The sequence below is a fragment of the Ranitomeya variabilis genome, chromosome 5, assembly GCF_051348905.1.
Source record: "Ranitomeya variabilis isolate aRanVar5 chromosome 5, aRanVar5.hap1, whole genome shotgun sequence".
NCBI classification, from domain to species: Eukaryota; Metazoa; Chordata; class Amphibia; order Anura; family Dendrobatidae; genus Ranitomeya; species Ranitomeya variabilis.
Window position 1 is genome coordinate 389,188,145 of NC_135236.1, and position 15,299 is coordinate 389,203,443.

Sequence of the window (15,299 nt, forward strand, 5' to 3'; positions counted from 1 at the left end):
GCCGGGCTTCACAAAAGGATTAGGATGGGAGACAAAGGGGCCTTAAGCTGGCTGCCATGACAATCCATCGGCACCCCACAATCACATCAGTTAGATGCCACTGTCAGTCGCTGCTGTTATAGGGACATGCTGGCTAAATAAAGCATCTCCTGACCCCTCTCCAAACATTATCAAATGTCAGAAAGGGATTCAAGTTTTGTTCTCACTTCCTGTCAAAATACAAAACTGGTTTCTGTAACTGGATAGGTAACATTTGAAATTGCCCCAACCTTTTCACTAGAGGCTCACCAGTCTGGCATGAGTCAAACACAGATGGGAGTTGATAAAAAATAATGGCTATGCACAAACACTGAAGCTTTTAAATTGCTTCTTGGATTTAAGAGAAATAGGGAGAAAGTATTGAGAACCTAAGCATGTGATGCCATCTGCAAAAAAGCCAATAAAAGTTTTTAAGCTTTATAAAACATACGTAATATACAAATGCACAGAAGAGTCAGAGGAGTTCATAGGAGGCTGTTGCCAATTCTACGCCACATTTACAGAATGATTGGATTCAATACAAGTACACCATGAATACTAAATACTAAACCAAGAAATGCTTGCTTCTGAAGCGAAAAGCATTTTATAGGGGACAAAAATCCTGGTACAATCAACTTTACGCCACGTTCACACGTTCAGTATTTTACATCAGTATGTGGAAGCCAAAACCAGGAGTGGAACAATCAGAGGAAAAGTATAATAGAAACACATCACCACTTCTGTATTTATCATCCACTCCTGGTTTTGGCTTACAAATACTGATCAAATAAATACTCAACGTGTGCACGTAGCGCTGACAGATCATTGCGGGGTTGGGGATGGGGCTGAGCAGAAAGAATTTAGGAGAGACGTTCTGCATCAAGTTACATTAACACAAGACACATGATTGTGAAAATAATGAGAATAGTCATAGCTGATCTCCCTGGAAACCTAGTTCTCTATATTTATTGTAATATAGGAAATGATAGTGTGGCGCTCCTGAGGGTCCAATCGCCACAAAGGTACTGCACCTCAGCCAGAGGTGTGGTACTCTGCTCTCGGGTAAGGATGGGACACTACCCAGTACCCACACAGTAGCATCCAACTCTAGACCTCTATAGGCCTGGAGGGAACTAGGTAGAGGGTATAGGTGGAGAGAGTGGAGTTGTCATGGAAACAAGAGGGAGGCGTTAGTTCGAGAGTTACACAGTTGGAGCTGGGGACTTGAGCAGTGAGGAGCTCATCCCAGCATCAGAGAACAGAGAGAGAGAACAAGGAGGACAGAGAGAAGTTCCAGAGAGTGAGAGAGGAAGAAGGGGTCCTAGGGGGAAAGGGTAGTGAGCAATCCACCTGTGGGGCCCGAATCCACAGCGACCGTAGTTGGGTGGAGGGACCAGGTTGCAGTGGGGGAAACCGGCCTCCAGACAAGTGGAGAACTACAAGGCTCTGCTAGCAAGCCGGAGGCTGTGGTAACTATGCGCCGCAGCCACAACCTCACACATTCGTCGAAAAGGTGGCCACATAGGATCCAGAGGATCAGGAGTACGTCACCCGACAAGGTCCAAGGCTGCTGGCTTGGGACACTGTGTGTGAAGGCACAGGGAAGGAGAGGCGGGAGCCAGTGCAATGAGACGGCCAAGAAAGGTACATAAGAAGGGGGTCCTGGTAAAGTGTACCCCAAATTACCCAAGAGCTGGCTGGACCACAAACTCGGAGGACATAGCACCCGGCTGGGGACTGCCTATAAGAACTGTGAGTAAACTGTGGAAACTGCACCCTGCTGTGTCCTCTGAATTATTGCTGCGCCACCAGCCCTGCACTATGACCACCACCATCACATTTAACACCATAACTGCCCCGGGGTCTAGCTCTACCTGTGGAGAGCTGTACCAACTCTGCTGCGTCACCAACTGCCCCAGTGGACCTGAACCGCAGCGTCGGCCATCCACTGCCAAACACCACGGGTGGCGTCACGAACAATCACCCCATAAACTTTATTACCCTTTAATTTCATTTGACTTATTGGATGCCCAGGGCCACGGACAGGGTCACTGATGCCATGACCAACCCCCTTAAGAACCGTCGGAATTGGCCCAAGTACCCCACGGCCCTGGCGAGCGCTCCAATAGTATTAAAGAGAAGTGGAAATTTCACACATTTATTTATATAATTTACTTTCTTTTGGTATATTCAGTCACACTCAAGAATACGGTATTTGAAAAAAAAAAAAAAAAAAACTCTAAATCGGCCATTTAAAGAAGTGCCAAATCATAATTTCTTGAATTATGGTCAATGACTAGAGTTCCTCTGTCCCTAGGCTTAAGTTTGTTATATTACACTCCCCTGTTCCAGCGCTCAGTCTCTGCTTCTGGTGTGTTATTGTCTGCAGCGCTAACGTCAAGCTGACAGTGGTGCAGCCGATAAGTTTAGCCCTAGCTGACATGACGTCAGTGCTGCAGACAATAACAGACATAGGGAACAGCTGCGGAGACCAAGCGCTGGACCAGGACACAGTGGCTAAAGTAAAATTAGTTTTTTCCAATGAAAACTGCAGCAGGAGATGGATTTTCCGAAACTGAAAAACTCACCTAATTCAAGATCTTAATATGCTAGCAAAACCCTTTACAGACTGCAGTTCACATCACCACCATAGACTATTGTAGCATATACATCATGTGAAAGAGTTTTTAATTTTTCAAAAGCGGAGTTTCACACCACACATCTGAGGACATACATTGGACAAAGTGGAAAGGTAGGGATGGACACATCTGTACCTTTGGGTGCACGCACAAGACATTCTAGATACTGTCTTATAACAACACATAATAAATAGTAATATACTTACTGTTAACAATGACATCTGCCTTATTTGCCAAAATAGGACAATCTTCTAAATCTGTTTGTACGCCTTTGTTGAAATACTGACTCTGACTTGTGGTTTCCACATCCATTCTGTTCTCTTCACATTTTTCTAAAACAGAAAGTGACCAATAAAGTCAAATAAGAGATATGATCACTGATATGTTAAATCATAGACCAAAATGTATTGAATGCAGTGAAGTGTATACTATTACCACAAATCGATCTCAGACTTGTCCTGTGGCAGATTCCTGCATGAAGCATCAGTACAGGAGCCTGACCTGAAGGCTCTGTCTGTACATGGGATCTACTCAGTAAGCTACTGGCGCACATATAACATTACTGTAGTATGTCACTAGGCAGAGATACAGCTTTGTCATTCTAGGTTTTCAGGACCGCTTTCTCTGCACACCGAAGGACTTTTTTGTACCCCTCCCCTAAGTAGAGTTCTGCCACAGAGTTGATTGCGGTGTATTTTTAATTTTCATGGTGTCATTTTTGTCAGGAAAGTGACTCATCAGCAGTTTTGTTGTATTTCTACCACAATCACGTGAAACTTTTGACTCATTTTCTAACTTCTAAAACCATTCCGGTAATGATTTAGTGTGTCATAGCAACAGGGATGAATAATTACACATTCAGTTAATAACTAATGAATGCAGATCAGTTTTCACTTTGACATTAGACAGTATTTCTCTAATGATCCGCCTATTTATATCCACTGTGATTTCAAGTGTCTGAAAACCCGGCACACACTGACGAGTCCTGGCAGCACACATTAGACCCCGCCATTGCCCTAAGAGCCTATACACTGCCTGCCTTGTCCCTGAAGCCCCTGCAATCAGCATAGGCAGTAACAGACTTCTTCACAGTCTCTCAGCCGGGGTTCACAAGGAGGAAGTTCATGCCGGCGTCCTCCCTCAAGCCTACCATAACAACGTCAGTAGCAAACGTCTACTTCATATTCTGAATTTTTGCCTAAAATTGTGTCAGCCTAGCCTACCTCTCCCGCTTCGCCAGCTTCCTCTCGATAAAGTCTCATGCACACAATAAACCATAGCTACAGAGCTTGTATGAAGTAGAATGGATCGATGCATTTCTATATGGCACCTTAATATCTCCAAAAGCTGATGTAAAATGGTCTCCTATAGCAGTGGTTCTAAAATTAGAGGGGTACTTGCTGCCGCCCCAGGGGGTAGGCTGAGTGGAAAAAAAATTCCAGCAATGTTTCATTCATAGATTCAAGCATACCGATGTGTGAGGCAACAAGCACAGCTCTGGAAGCCAGATGTCCTCTCATACGGTGACTTGCTGTTGTCTCCTCATCAGGATCATCCTTTAAGGGTATGTGCACACGTTGCGGATTCTCTGCGGATCCACAGCGTTTTTTGAGGTGCAGAAACGTTGCAGATCCGCAATTGATTTACAGTACAATGCTGTGCACACTTTGCGGAAAATCCGCTGCAGAAACGCTGCGGTTTAAAAGAAGTAGCATGTCACTTCTTTTTTGTGAATCTGCAGCGTTTTTGTACCCACTCCATTATAGAAAACCGCAGGGGTAAAAACCGCAGCAAATCCGCAGGGGTAAAAACCGCAGCAAATCCGCAAGAAAACTGCAGCAAAAACGCACAAAAAAACGCTGCGGAACCGCACAAAAAACCGCATGTGCGTTTTCTGCCAGGAGAGTCAGAATCCGCACCAGAAATTCCTAAGCCTAATCCGCAACGTGTGCACATACCCTTAGGCTATGTGCACACTTTGCGGGGTCCTCTGCGGGTTCTCCCGCAGCGGATTTGATAAATCTGCAGGGCAAAACCGCTGCGGTTATCCCTGCAGATTTATCGCGGTTTGTTTTGCGGTTTCCGCTGCGGGTTTACTCCTATACTATTGATGCTGCATATGCAGCAATATGTATAAACACTAAATAAATGTCCCGGACATAAATAGAAAGGACCAAAAACTCCAACTAGCATATAGACAACAATAAGTGGATATAAACAAACCACAATTGAGTATAATCCAAAATGAATTTTATTACAAAATATCAAACGACAGAAATAGCAGAAACAATAAAATAAGAACCACTGGAGGCCAATAATAGGACACAAAATGCCCAGCACCCCAAGTCACTACTGATGATTACAATATAAGTAATAGATCAATGCCATATAAAGTGCATAGAAAAACAGGCTAGACAAACTGTCTGTGCAACTGTTTTATAACTAATAAACCACAAATTGATGGAATACAAAAGTGCATAGTGCATGAGAGGCCTAAAGAGACCATATGAATGCAAAAAGCAAGTTACAAATCAAGGCATGATATACTTACTAAATTAGAGGAGACCTGGGAGCTGGTGGCAAATTGGTCCCTGCCGCCCCAATGCACGTTTCATCGAGACTTCTTCAGGAGGCCTCCAGAAACGCTGCGGTTCCGCGGTAAAAACCGCTATGTGTGCACATAGCCTTACAGTTCAGTCTTGTTCTTAGCTGGACCACCCCTTTCATAACTGATCACAGGCAAGTAATAACCAGCTGCATGGTCGTGTGACTAATGGGCTGAGCATCATCCCAATGGAATTTGTGACATTTCGGCCATCAATCAGCAAACCCTGCAGCAAAATCAGTGACCTCAGTGGTCTGGTGACTGTACAGAAGTGAAGGTGCTGATGTAGCAGATAAGTTAAACCTTATTTTAGAATGAGCATTTCCCTCTGGCAGATTTTCAGAAGGAGTTTAAAACCACTTTAAAAAGGACCGAGACCTTTTTATTTTTACAATTTTGTTATTACTTCCCCCCCTCACTTTCTTCATTAACCAATCCGTGTGAAAACTTGTTTTCAGCAGGCCGCAGCTGCTATTGTAACCGGTGGCTGATGGGAGTCGCTGCGCAGAATTGTATAATATACATGCTGTTTGTTTGACAACGGCATTTATATGGTTAACCTGCAGAAATCGGAGCTATTTTTTTTTGGCACAAAATTATTTTTTAACATACCACAAGCCAAAAAAAAGGGATTTAAAATATGTGTACTTTCAAGTATGTAATATGCACACATTTTACACAGGCGTGTACAACGTCGCTAGAAAGCATTTCTATCAGGACACCATACTGAGGACCTGTCAATTGCTCCAAAATTAGGGTTCAACACCTTGTAAAACTTCCTGAGCTCCTGATTCTGCTGCTCTTTTCGGTTTGCACTGCAACATTCCATGGCAAAGATATTCACATCTGTTGCTTTTTAAAGCATGTTTAAACTCTACTTACAGACCAACTAACTACGCATGCTTTCAGGGTCTTCTGTGTGCACACATAGTGAGGGCCAGACTGGACATCTGGCAATTCTGGCAAATGCCAGATGGGCAGATGCCAGCTGCGGGCCGCTTTTTTACTCCAGTATGCAAACCTACTACCTGGCGCAGGGATTAACGCCACTCGTGACCCGACCTTCACATCTTCCTATCCGCATTCAGTACATGAAGGAAAAAGGAGGGCACAACACCGATGCAGCCAGTCAGCGTAATCACTTTTCTACTTCCCCGAGAACATGCATTGAAGTTGGGTGTAAGTACTCAGACTTCACTGACGCACTGCCAGGGAGGTAGCAGTGATGCCGGACTCGGCCAGCAACAAAGTGCTAGCATTAACTTCGCTTTTCAAAATCATGTCACTCACGCCCACAAGGTTGTGCTTACACAACAAGAGTGAGGATTAGTCTAGGGAAATCAATACCCACTAAATAATTAGTTACCCACAGATTAACGTAGCGTGAGAGCGGGTCCAACCCCTTCTCACTCCCTATGTTCCTCCTTGTAAAATAGTAACACCTATACACTCCTCCGGGGCAAGGGGCAGTTCTAGCGGTGTCAGCACTGGCTCTCCCAGGGTTTGCGTAATATTGATGTCATGCCATCCCTGTGGCTAATCTTTGCTGGCTTCACCAACCTCGCTTTTGGACCAACCCAGACATCCGGAGGAAGTGAGAGTTGCAGCTGCTCCTTCGGATATCAGTTACGTCAAAAGGAGGGGAGAGTGAAGCAGCCGCTGAATTGCCACAGGGATCGCCTGACACAGTGCCGACACCGTAGGCGAGTATAAGTGTCACTGTTTTTACTGGGTGGAATAAAATAATAGTGATTGAGAAGGGGTTGTCCGAGTAGTGGACAACCTCTACAATTTTACATTTATCAGCAACAAAAAGGGCCTAATGATAATGTAGAAAAAGGGTGCAATATAGCCATGATGGTGGTTTATGGAGTTGTGCACATTTAAGTGTAGTCAATGCACCTCAAAGGGGTGTTACGAAGCTACTAATGATTTCCATCCTAAATGACCATTTATTGTAATAACCTAATAGCTTTTCTCATATGCTTTAATTTAAAAGTCCGTATTGCTCCCTCTAAAATCTAACTACTTCACTTTTTTTTTTACCCATTTCAGTGCCGCAGTTTCTGTTCACCTGAAATATTATTTATATATATATATATATATATATATATATATATATATATATATATATATATATATATATATATATATATATATATATATTTATTTGATTAGTGCAACCGGTAATGGGGCCCGATTTCCATCTCTAAAACAGGTGGAACTGTCCATTATGACAAGCTATTGGACGACATAGGGCACATGTACTGTTCCTGCACAGGGGTCCTTTTCTGTTTGTGCTTGCCTGTGGCGTAACTAGTGACGTCCATTCAGGGTCTGGGCCAGTCCCTGCTCTACTGACCATGCATCGTTTGTCAATTACGACGTATGATCAGTAGGATCTTGTCACTGTGCAGTAGTCTTCTCAGTACAGTGACAGTGTGCTCCCTCGCCAGTTCTAATTAGAAGTGATGAGCCGGAAAGAGAGCGCACTGTTAGTGCGCACTATAAGGAGAGAACAGGGCAAGCAGAGATGAGCGCTGACCCCAATAGTGAGGTCACTTTCGTGGGTGGAGCTGGTCCTTGCTCGCCACGTTCCTTCCTTGACTGACAGCTGGTTGTCAGTCAAAGTGTCTAGGTGCATTTACAGCTGCCACTCTCACTGCTATGAGCAGTGACTATAATTGCTCCTGGCACACCTGCATGACAAAGCTGGTGGGTCCTGGGAGAAAAAGTTTATTTTGACCCGTGTGCTGCACTTTTAGTACAACTGCTGGACTCTTTGATAATTCTACTAACCTGCAGATTAACCCTATATCTGCAGGTAAATACTTATGACATGACAGATTCCCTTTAAATTTCACAGTGTTATTCTGACTTCAAAGCAGTTTGTATTCTATAAATGTGATATATATTTTGAGTGATCCACAAAACTGACGAACATTTATCACATTCACTTCATAGCAGGTGGGGCTGTGTGCTCTCATGCCAGGGCTGAATTTGAGTCCCAGTCCGACCCTGGACACAGTCAATGACCGCTCTGCAGCTGATCTAGCAGTCTCAGATGCTGTTGTGCTGTGAAAGCTCATGCACCCAGAGAAGATCCTGAAAAACGGCTTAGTTGGTCTATAAGCAGAGATGTCACATACTGTACTTCAAAATCAACAAATGTAAAAAAAAAGAGATGAGAGAATCGCGTCATGCAACTGCAGTCCAGGTCAGTGCTCTCTGGTCATGGACAGGTGATTCACAAATTTCCTTATCTTCTGGGATCTTGAACTCAGCATATGGTTAGATGGGCAGGCAAGATACCATCTGTGCATCGTGCGCAACATCGATGACGTCATGCCAGGCTAGATAATCAAACAGCATGCCGAGGAATCCATGGCCAGAAAGCATTGCGGGAAGCGATCCACTCATCTCTAAGTGTGACTCTCTCTGCAATGGACTCACGCAGTGCAAAAAATAGTTAGCAGAATAAGGGGGAATAAGGAATTTTTACAGTGTATGTTATTCAATTTTTTTGAACAAATGACAGGTCCTCTTTAAAGTGAACCTGTCACCAGAAAAAACAATATTAATCTGCAGAGGGTTAGTCAGCAGGGTAATAGCGTTATAATGCTGGCCAACATCTGCACGTAGCCGAACGCTACAGGGAGAAAATGAGCTTTGTTCTCAGCAGTGTTCCAGTTTCAGTCACCGCTCTGAGAATAGATAATGGCGGCTGTAACTGTGCCTACAGCCCTTCCTGACACTGGCTCTGTATTTGGGATGGCTGTCAGCCAGGGTCAGGGGGTGCGGTTACAGCCGCCATTATGTATTCTCACAGCGATGACTGAACTAGCGCCACCCCGAGCCTGAAACAGGAACACTGCTGTGAAGAATAAAGTTCATTTTCTCTCCTCAGTGTTAAGCTATGTGCAGGCACCAGCCAGCATTATAATGCTATTATCTTGCAGATTAACCCCATATCTGCAGGTTAATAGTATTTTTTTTTCTGGCGACAGGTTCCCTTTAATGCTTTCCACAATCATCAGTCATGTGGTTTATACTTCTCTATCCCTAACAGCATCAGTAAGGATCAATAGAGGAATTTAGGTTACTAATGAGAGTAAAGAGGAAAAGGAAGACCTCTCTCAGGAGTAAATATCTGGTCATTGTTTGACACACATGCATAAATGATCATTAAGACAGAATCTATTTAAGCAGAATGGAAATAGATGTTTGTATTTTTCTATTTATTGCCCTACAGCATGCTACTCTTCAAAATAAATGCAAGTAGTCGGAAGGGTGCGATACAGAAACGTTACTTAGCACTTAAGAAGTTACATTAGGTTCCAGGAAGGCTTTTGCATCTGTAATGAAATGTCATGAAGATTTATGCCTGTGAGTCATAATTCTGGAACTCTCTACATCTGAAAGAAAAGAGACTGTCATCCAGCAGTCAAGCTGTTGTTAAACAGACCCTGTCAGTCCCTGAAATGTCTTATCTCAGACTGCTCAAAACCTTTAAAATGACAGTCATGGCGCAGCTAGAGCCAAAGCATTAGAGTATGACATAACAGTGACCCCCATTGCCCCACACACTAGGCAAATGATTATGTGACCTCTGAGGGAGAGGCATTAAACGCAAAAAACGATTTTGAATCAACCCCTTTCAATAACAGGTGATTTTCAATCTTTGCACTTTCATTTTGTCCTCCTCTTTTAACAAGAAGTTTACGTTTTTCTACTTTTACGTGAACACAACTGTAAGAGGGCAGGTGACGCCAATATGAAATATGGCTGAAACATTGACTTGCATTGGTCTCCCTGCTGTCCATATGCTACCCATTTTGCACACAGGCAGCATAAGGACATTTCATACACTAATCAGAATCAGCCCTTAAAGGGGCTGCCTGGTCTAAAATGAAATGTCTGCAGTCACTCTGTGTGACTGCAGACTTGTGAATCCTTCCAGCATATGCACTGTGCACTGTGCACTGCGAGGAATCACTGATGTCTGCGCTGGGAACGGTGTTCAAGTATTACATATGCATACTCCAGGGCAGAACTTGTCTAGTGGGCATGGCCTCGCTTAATACACTTGTATTGGCAAGGCCGCACCCACCAGATGGGTTCTGCCAGGGAGTATACATATTACATACTTGACCACTGTTCCTGGGGAAAACAATCCATGAGCTTGGAGAATTCACAAGTCACAAGTCTGAAGTCACACAGAATGACTACAAACTTTTTATTTTAGACCACACAACCCCTTTAACCTGAATTCTGTAATACAATAGTACAGTAATAAATTAGATCAAAACAATTGCAGGTCCAAGTCACCAAGGAAGACTAAAAATATTAACTAAATGTTAAAAAAATATTAAAAATTATCAAATACCGTATTTTTCAGACTATAAGACGCACTTTTTTACTCCAAAAATGTGTAGGAAAATGAAGGGGGGGTGGTGCCTTATAGTCCAGATGTACCGGCTCTGGCTGTGGTGGGGAAGGTGGGGGAGTGGCATCCGGCAACTGCCCTTTGGCACGCAAGCAGCTGCAGGCATTGGAACAAGATGCTGCGAGGGAGTGCTGGGAAGTGTAAAGTTTTTTGGGTTTTTTTAGCCATGCATACCAGGATAAGAATGGGGGCCAATCATACCAGGATAACCATGGGGGCTAATCATGCTAGGTTAAGGATGGGGCTCTGGATACAAGGATGGGGCCATGCATACTAGGATGAGACGGGGGCCCTGCATACCAGGATATTGATGAGGGCGATCATTCCTGCCAGGATAGGGATGAGGAGGACCATTCCTTCCAGGATTGGGACGAGGGGGATCATTTCTTCCAGGATGGGGATGAGGAGGACCATTCCTTCCAGGATGGGGATGAGGGGGATCATTCCTTCCAGGATGGGGATGAGGGGGACCACTCCTTCCAGGATAGGGATGAGGAGGACCATTCCTTCCAGGATAGGGATGAGGGGGACCATTCCTTCCAGGATAGGGATGAGGGGGACCATTCCTTCTAGGATATGGATGAGGAGGACCATTCCTTCTAGGATAGGGATGAGGAGGACCATTCCTTCTAGGATAGGGATGAGGAGGACCATTTCTTCTAGGATAGGGATGAGGAGGACCATTTCTTCCAGGATGGGGATGAGGAGGACCATTCCTTCCAGGATGGGGATGAGGACCATTCCTTCCAGGATGGGGATGAGGACCATTCCTTCCAGGATGGGGATGAGGAGGACCATTCCTTCCAGGATGGGGATGAGGAGGACCATTCCTTCCAGGATGGGGATGAGGACCATTCCTTCCAGGATGGGGATGAGGAGGACCATTCCTTCCAGGATGGGGATGAGGAGGACCATTCCTTCCAGGATGGGGGATGAGGAGGACCATTCCTTCCAGGATGGGGATGAGGAGGCATGCACACCAGGATAGGAATGAGGGAGCCATGAACACCAGGATAGGAATGAGGGGGCCATGCACACCAGAATAGGGAAGAGGGAGCCATGCACACGAGGATTGGTATGAAGGGGGCATGCATACTAGGGTAGGGATGAGGGGGGCCATATATACCAGGATATGGGATATTAAGTACAGAATTGACCAAATTTTTTCCCCTAGTTTCCTCCTCTGAAACCTAGATGTGTCTTATAGTCCGATGCGTCTTAAAGTCCGAAAAATATGGTACCTCTCTTAACTCGTAGCTAAAGAAATAAAAAATTAAAGAAAAGAATATTTGACATTGTTCTGTTCCCAAAAAGTTCAATCTATCAAAATTAAAAAAAATTAAAAAATAAAATTACAATCGTATATCAAATACCTAAAAGGAAAAAAAAAAAATCTTAAAAGAAAATTTGTAGTGTTTCAATTAATACAAAAAAAGCAATAGAAACAAATAAAATATACAAATTATAAATAAATGAAAAGTTCAACTCCGTATGCGAAAAACAAGGCCTTGCTCAAAACCATAAACAAACAAAAAATATATTAAAAATCTCAAAATATGGTGACCCACTATTTTTTATAATTTTTTTTATTTATTTTTTTTTTAAAGGGAATCTGTCAGAAGGATTTCACACCCCAAACTATTTATATACACATGCAGAAGTTTATTCAAAGAGAAGTGCAGGAATATATTTACATGACTAGTCCACTCCTCCAGAATTTGAACCAATATACAAATGAGGTTAAAGAGCAATTTGTAGATCCTAGGCTATGTGCACACGTTGTGGATTTTGCTGCGGGTCCGCAGCGGCTTTCCATGCGTTTACAATATAATGTAAGCCTATGGAAAACGCAATTCGCAGTGCCCATGCTGCAGAAAAAAACGTGCGGAAACGCTGGGGGTTACGTTCCGCAGCATGTCAATTCTTTGTGCGGATTCCGTAGCGGTTTACACCTGCTCCATAATAGAAATTGGCAGGTATAAAACCGCAGGTGGAATCCGCACAAAATCCAAATAAAATCCGCAGTAAATCCGCAGGTAAAACGCAGTGCCTTTTACCTGCGGATTTCTCAAATCTGCTGCGGAAAAATCCGCAGAGCTCAAAACAACGTGTGCACATAGCCTTAAAGGAGTTGTGCTGCATCACTTTTTATGACTACAGACTTGTGAAACTCCATATTGCGTGCACTTCACACTGTGAGGATTCTCTGGTAACAGCGCTGGGAGCAGCAGGCGAGTCACTGCAAGTATATGGTTTGTGTACATGCGGTCACATCAGAACGAAGCCAGTAGTCCCACCCTGTCAATAGGAAAAGAAACTGATGCTCTGTTGACAGGGAGCAGCTGAATCTCTGGCAGGAGCGGTCAATGACAGGTGCCGGGTACAGCAGACAGGCAGATGCCTCTGTTAGCAACTACATGTGCTTAGGCACATTTTTTTTTTTTAAGTTCCAGATATCCTCTTCAAAGTACGGTACTTTTTCAGGATACACAACTTAGAAACCAGAAGAACTAATAACACATACTATGTCTTAATTTCGAAAAATGAAAACAGTGTGATGGAACACAGATTAACAATACCTCCTGTCCATATGATTATTTGGGGGTACATCCCATTAGCCAAAACAGAGCACCAATAAGAATATGGTCTCCTCTTCATTGGAGTACAAAATTAACACTGCACCAACCATTCATGGAGAAGTAGGTGATCGGAAACAACATTCTTTCATGGGATCAACTCATTTGCACACTCCTAGTAAAACTTTTTTAAATAAATGTTATTGCTTAGATGACCATAAAGATGGCCATCAATACACTATTATGGCTAAAATTCAGATTTTCTTCCCTTCTATATACTTTTTTGAAAATATCAAATTTGCACAGAGCCTGCTAAGCAGCTTACATAAACCAACATAGTATTTAAATTAATTATTTTAAAACTGTCAGAGTAAGTGTACACGCACACTAAAGAAATTTTGACAATACTGCTGCAGTCAATCATTGGCAGTATAGAGTACAAGACCGATTGGCTGCAGTTCATGTGGGGTATACAGCTTGGAATGACTGGAACCAATGCAAACAGTCTTTCCCCCCTAACACAGACGCCTCCCAGCCGTCACTCAGGGCCTCTGCGCGCCAGGCGCCGCCTCCATTTTCTTTCATGAACGTCCCGTCCCGAGCGCCTGTGTTGTAAGTTCGAAGGGCAGCGAAACTGCACATGCCTGAAAAAAAAAAAAAAAAAACTTACAGCGCAGGCGCCGGGACGTTCAGGAAGGAAATGGAGGCGGCACCCAGAGGCCTTGAGTGACAGCCGGGAGGCGTTTGTGTCAGGGGGGAAGAGATGCCCCCCTGACAAATTCAGGTATGAGGGGCACATTATAAAAGCGATTATTTCAGCATTTGCAGGGACCCGAACTAAAAAAGACACCTTGACAGAATGCATCATTAATGCTGCACAAGATGGCTCTTTTAGTTAAAAAACGCCTGGGGGGGGTGACAGGTTCCCTTTAAAATGTTTGATGCAGGCAATTATTTATCCCCATGATGACAAGCTTCTTTATTACTTTATAAAGCACTCTTTGGCTGTTATGACCTGCTGCAAACATAATGCACAGCTTTTTTGGAAGTGCATCTGAACAGCAAGGTGGATTGCTGTTGAGGGGAGATAGAGAGAAAAAAAAAAAAAAATCTATAAATCTTCAGCACAGCGAGTGTAAGCGAGCTGAGTGTGACCTGAGCGTAAGTGTGAACGGCGGTAAGTGTGTGACTTGTGATTCAGTGACTTTGGAATCAGGGAGTTTCCAAGGGAGGAATTGCTTCTGTTTTTTTTTTTTTTTGTTTAATTAATACTTTGTATTTATTTTTAATTAACGTTTCTGTGTGGTGCAATCCCCATTAGGAAATGTGCTCCACAATTGTTAATGCCATCCAGTGTACATCTTGCCACATGTATGCAGTCCTTGACCAGCCGGTCGAGGGTGCATACTGCTGTGCGAGATGTGAGCACATTGTGCATTTGGAAACCCAGATACTGGATCTAAATGTGCAGCTGGCAACACTGAGATCCATAGACAATATGGAGAGGAGTCTTCTGCTCACAGAGCAGATGCTCAATGGGATAGATGAGGAAGGGGATGGTAGGATGGAGTTGCAGGACAGTGTGGCAGTTAGCTGGGTGACAGATAGAAGGCGGGGTAGAGGAAAGAGTGCCAGGGAGGCTAGTCCTGATCTGGCACACCCCAATAAGTTTGCTAAGTTGGCAGATGAGGGGGGTGCCAGTACAGGGGTAGCACTGCTGCAGCCAGGCATGTCCTCTGAAAGCCGGAGGAGTGACTGCTCCAGTAAGGAGGGAAATAGGAGAGCAGGGCAGGCCAGACAGGTGCTGGTAGTGGGGGACTCAATTATTAGGGGAACAGATAGGGCAATCTGTCACAAAGACAGGGATCGTCGGACGGTGTGCTGCCTACCTGGCGCTCGAGTCCGACACATCGCTGATCGGGTGGATAGATTACTGGGAGGGGCTGGTGAGGACCCAGCGGTCATGGTGCACATTGGAACAAATGACAAAGTTAGAGGTAGGTGGAAGGTCCTTA

The 15,299-nt window shown here is 44.0% G+C and overlaps 1 protein-coding gene across 6 annotated transcripts in view; it reads right to left on the reverse strand.

Annotated features, from left to right (window-relative positions):
- The window catches only part of MDFIC (MyoD family inhibitor domain containing), a 215,045-nt gene that overhangs the window by 104,469 nt on the left and 95,277 nt on the right, over window positions 1-15,299 (reverse strand). For all 6 annotated transcript variants that reach the window (XM_077265030.1, XM_077265028.1, XM_077265027.1 and 3 more), the window contains one exon: window positions 2,864-2,989. In XM_077265030.1, the coding sequence (XP_077121145.1) occupies window positions 2,864-2,989 (126 nt within the window). The remainder of the gene's footprint in view (window positions 1-2,863; window positions 2,990-15,299) is intronic.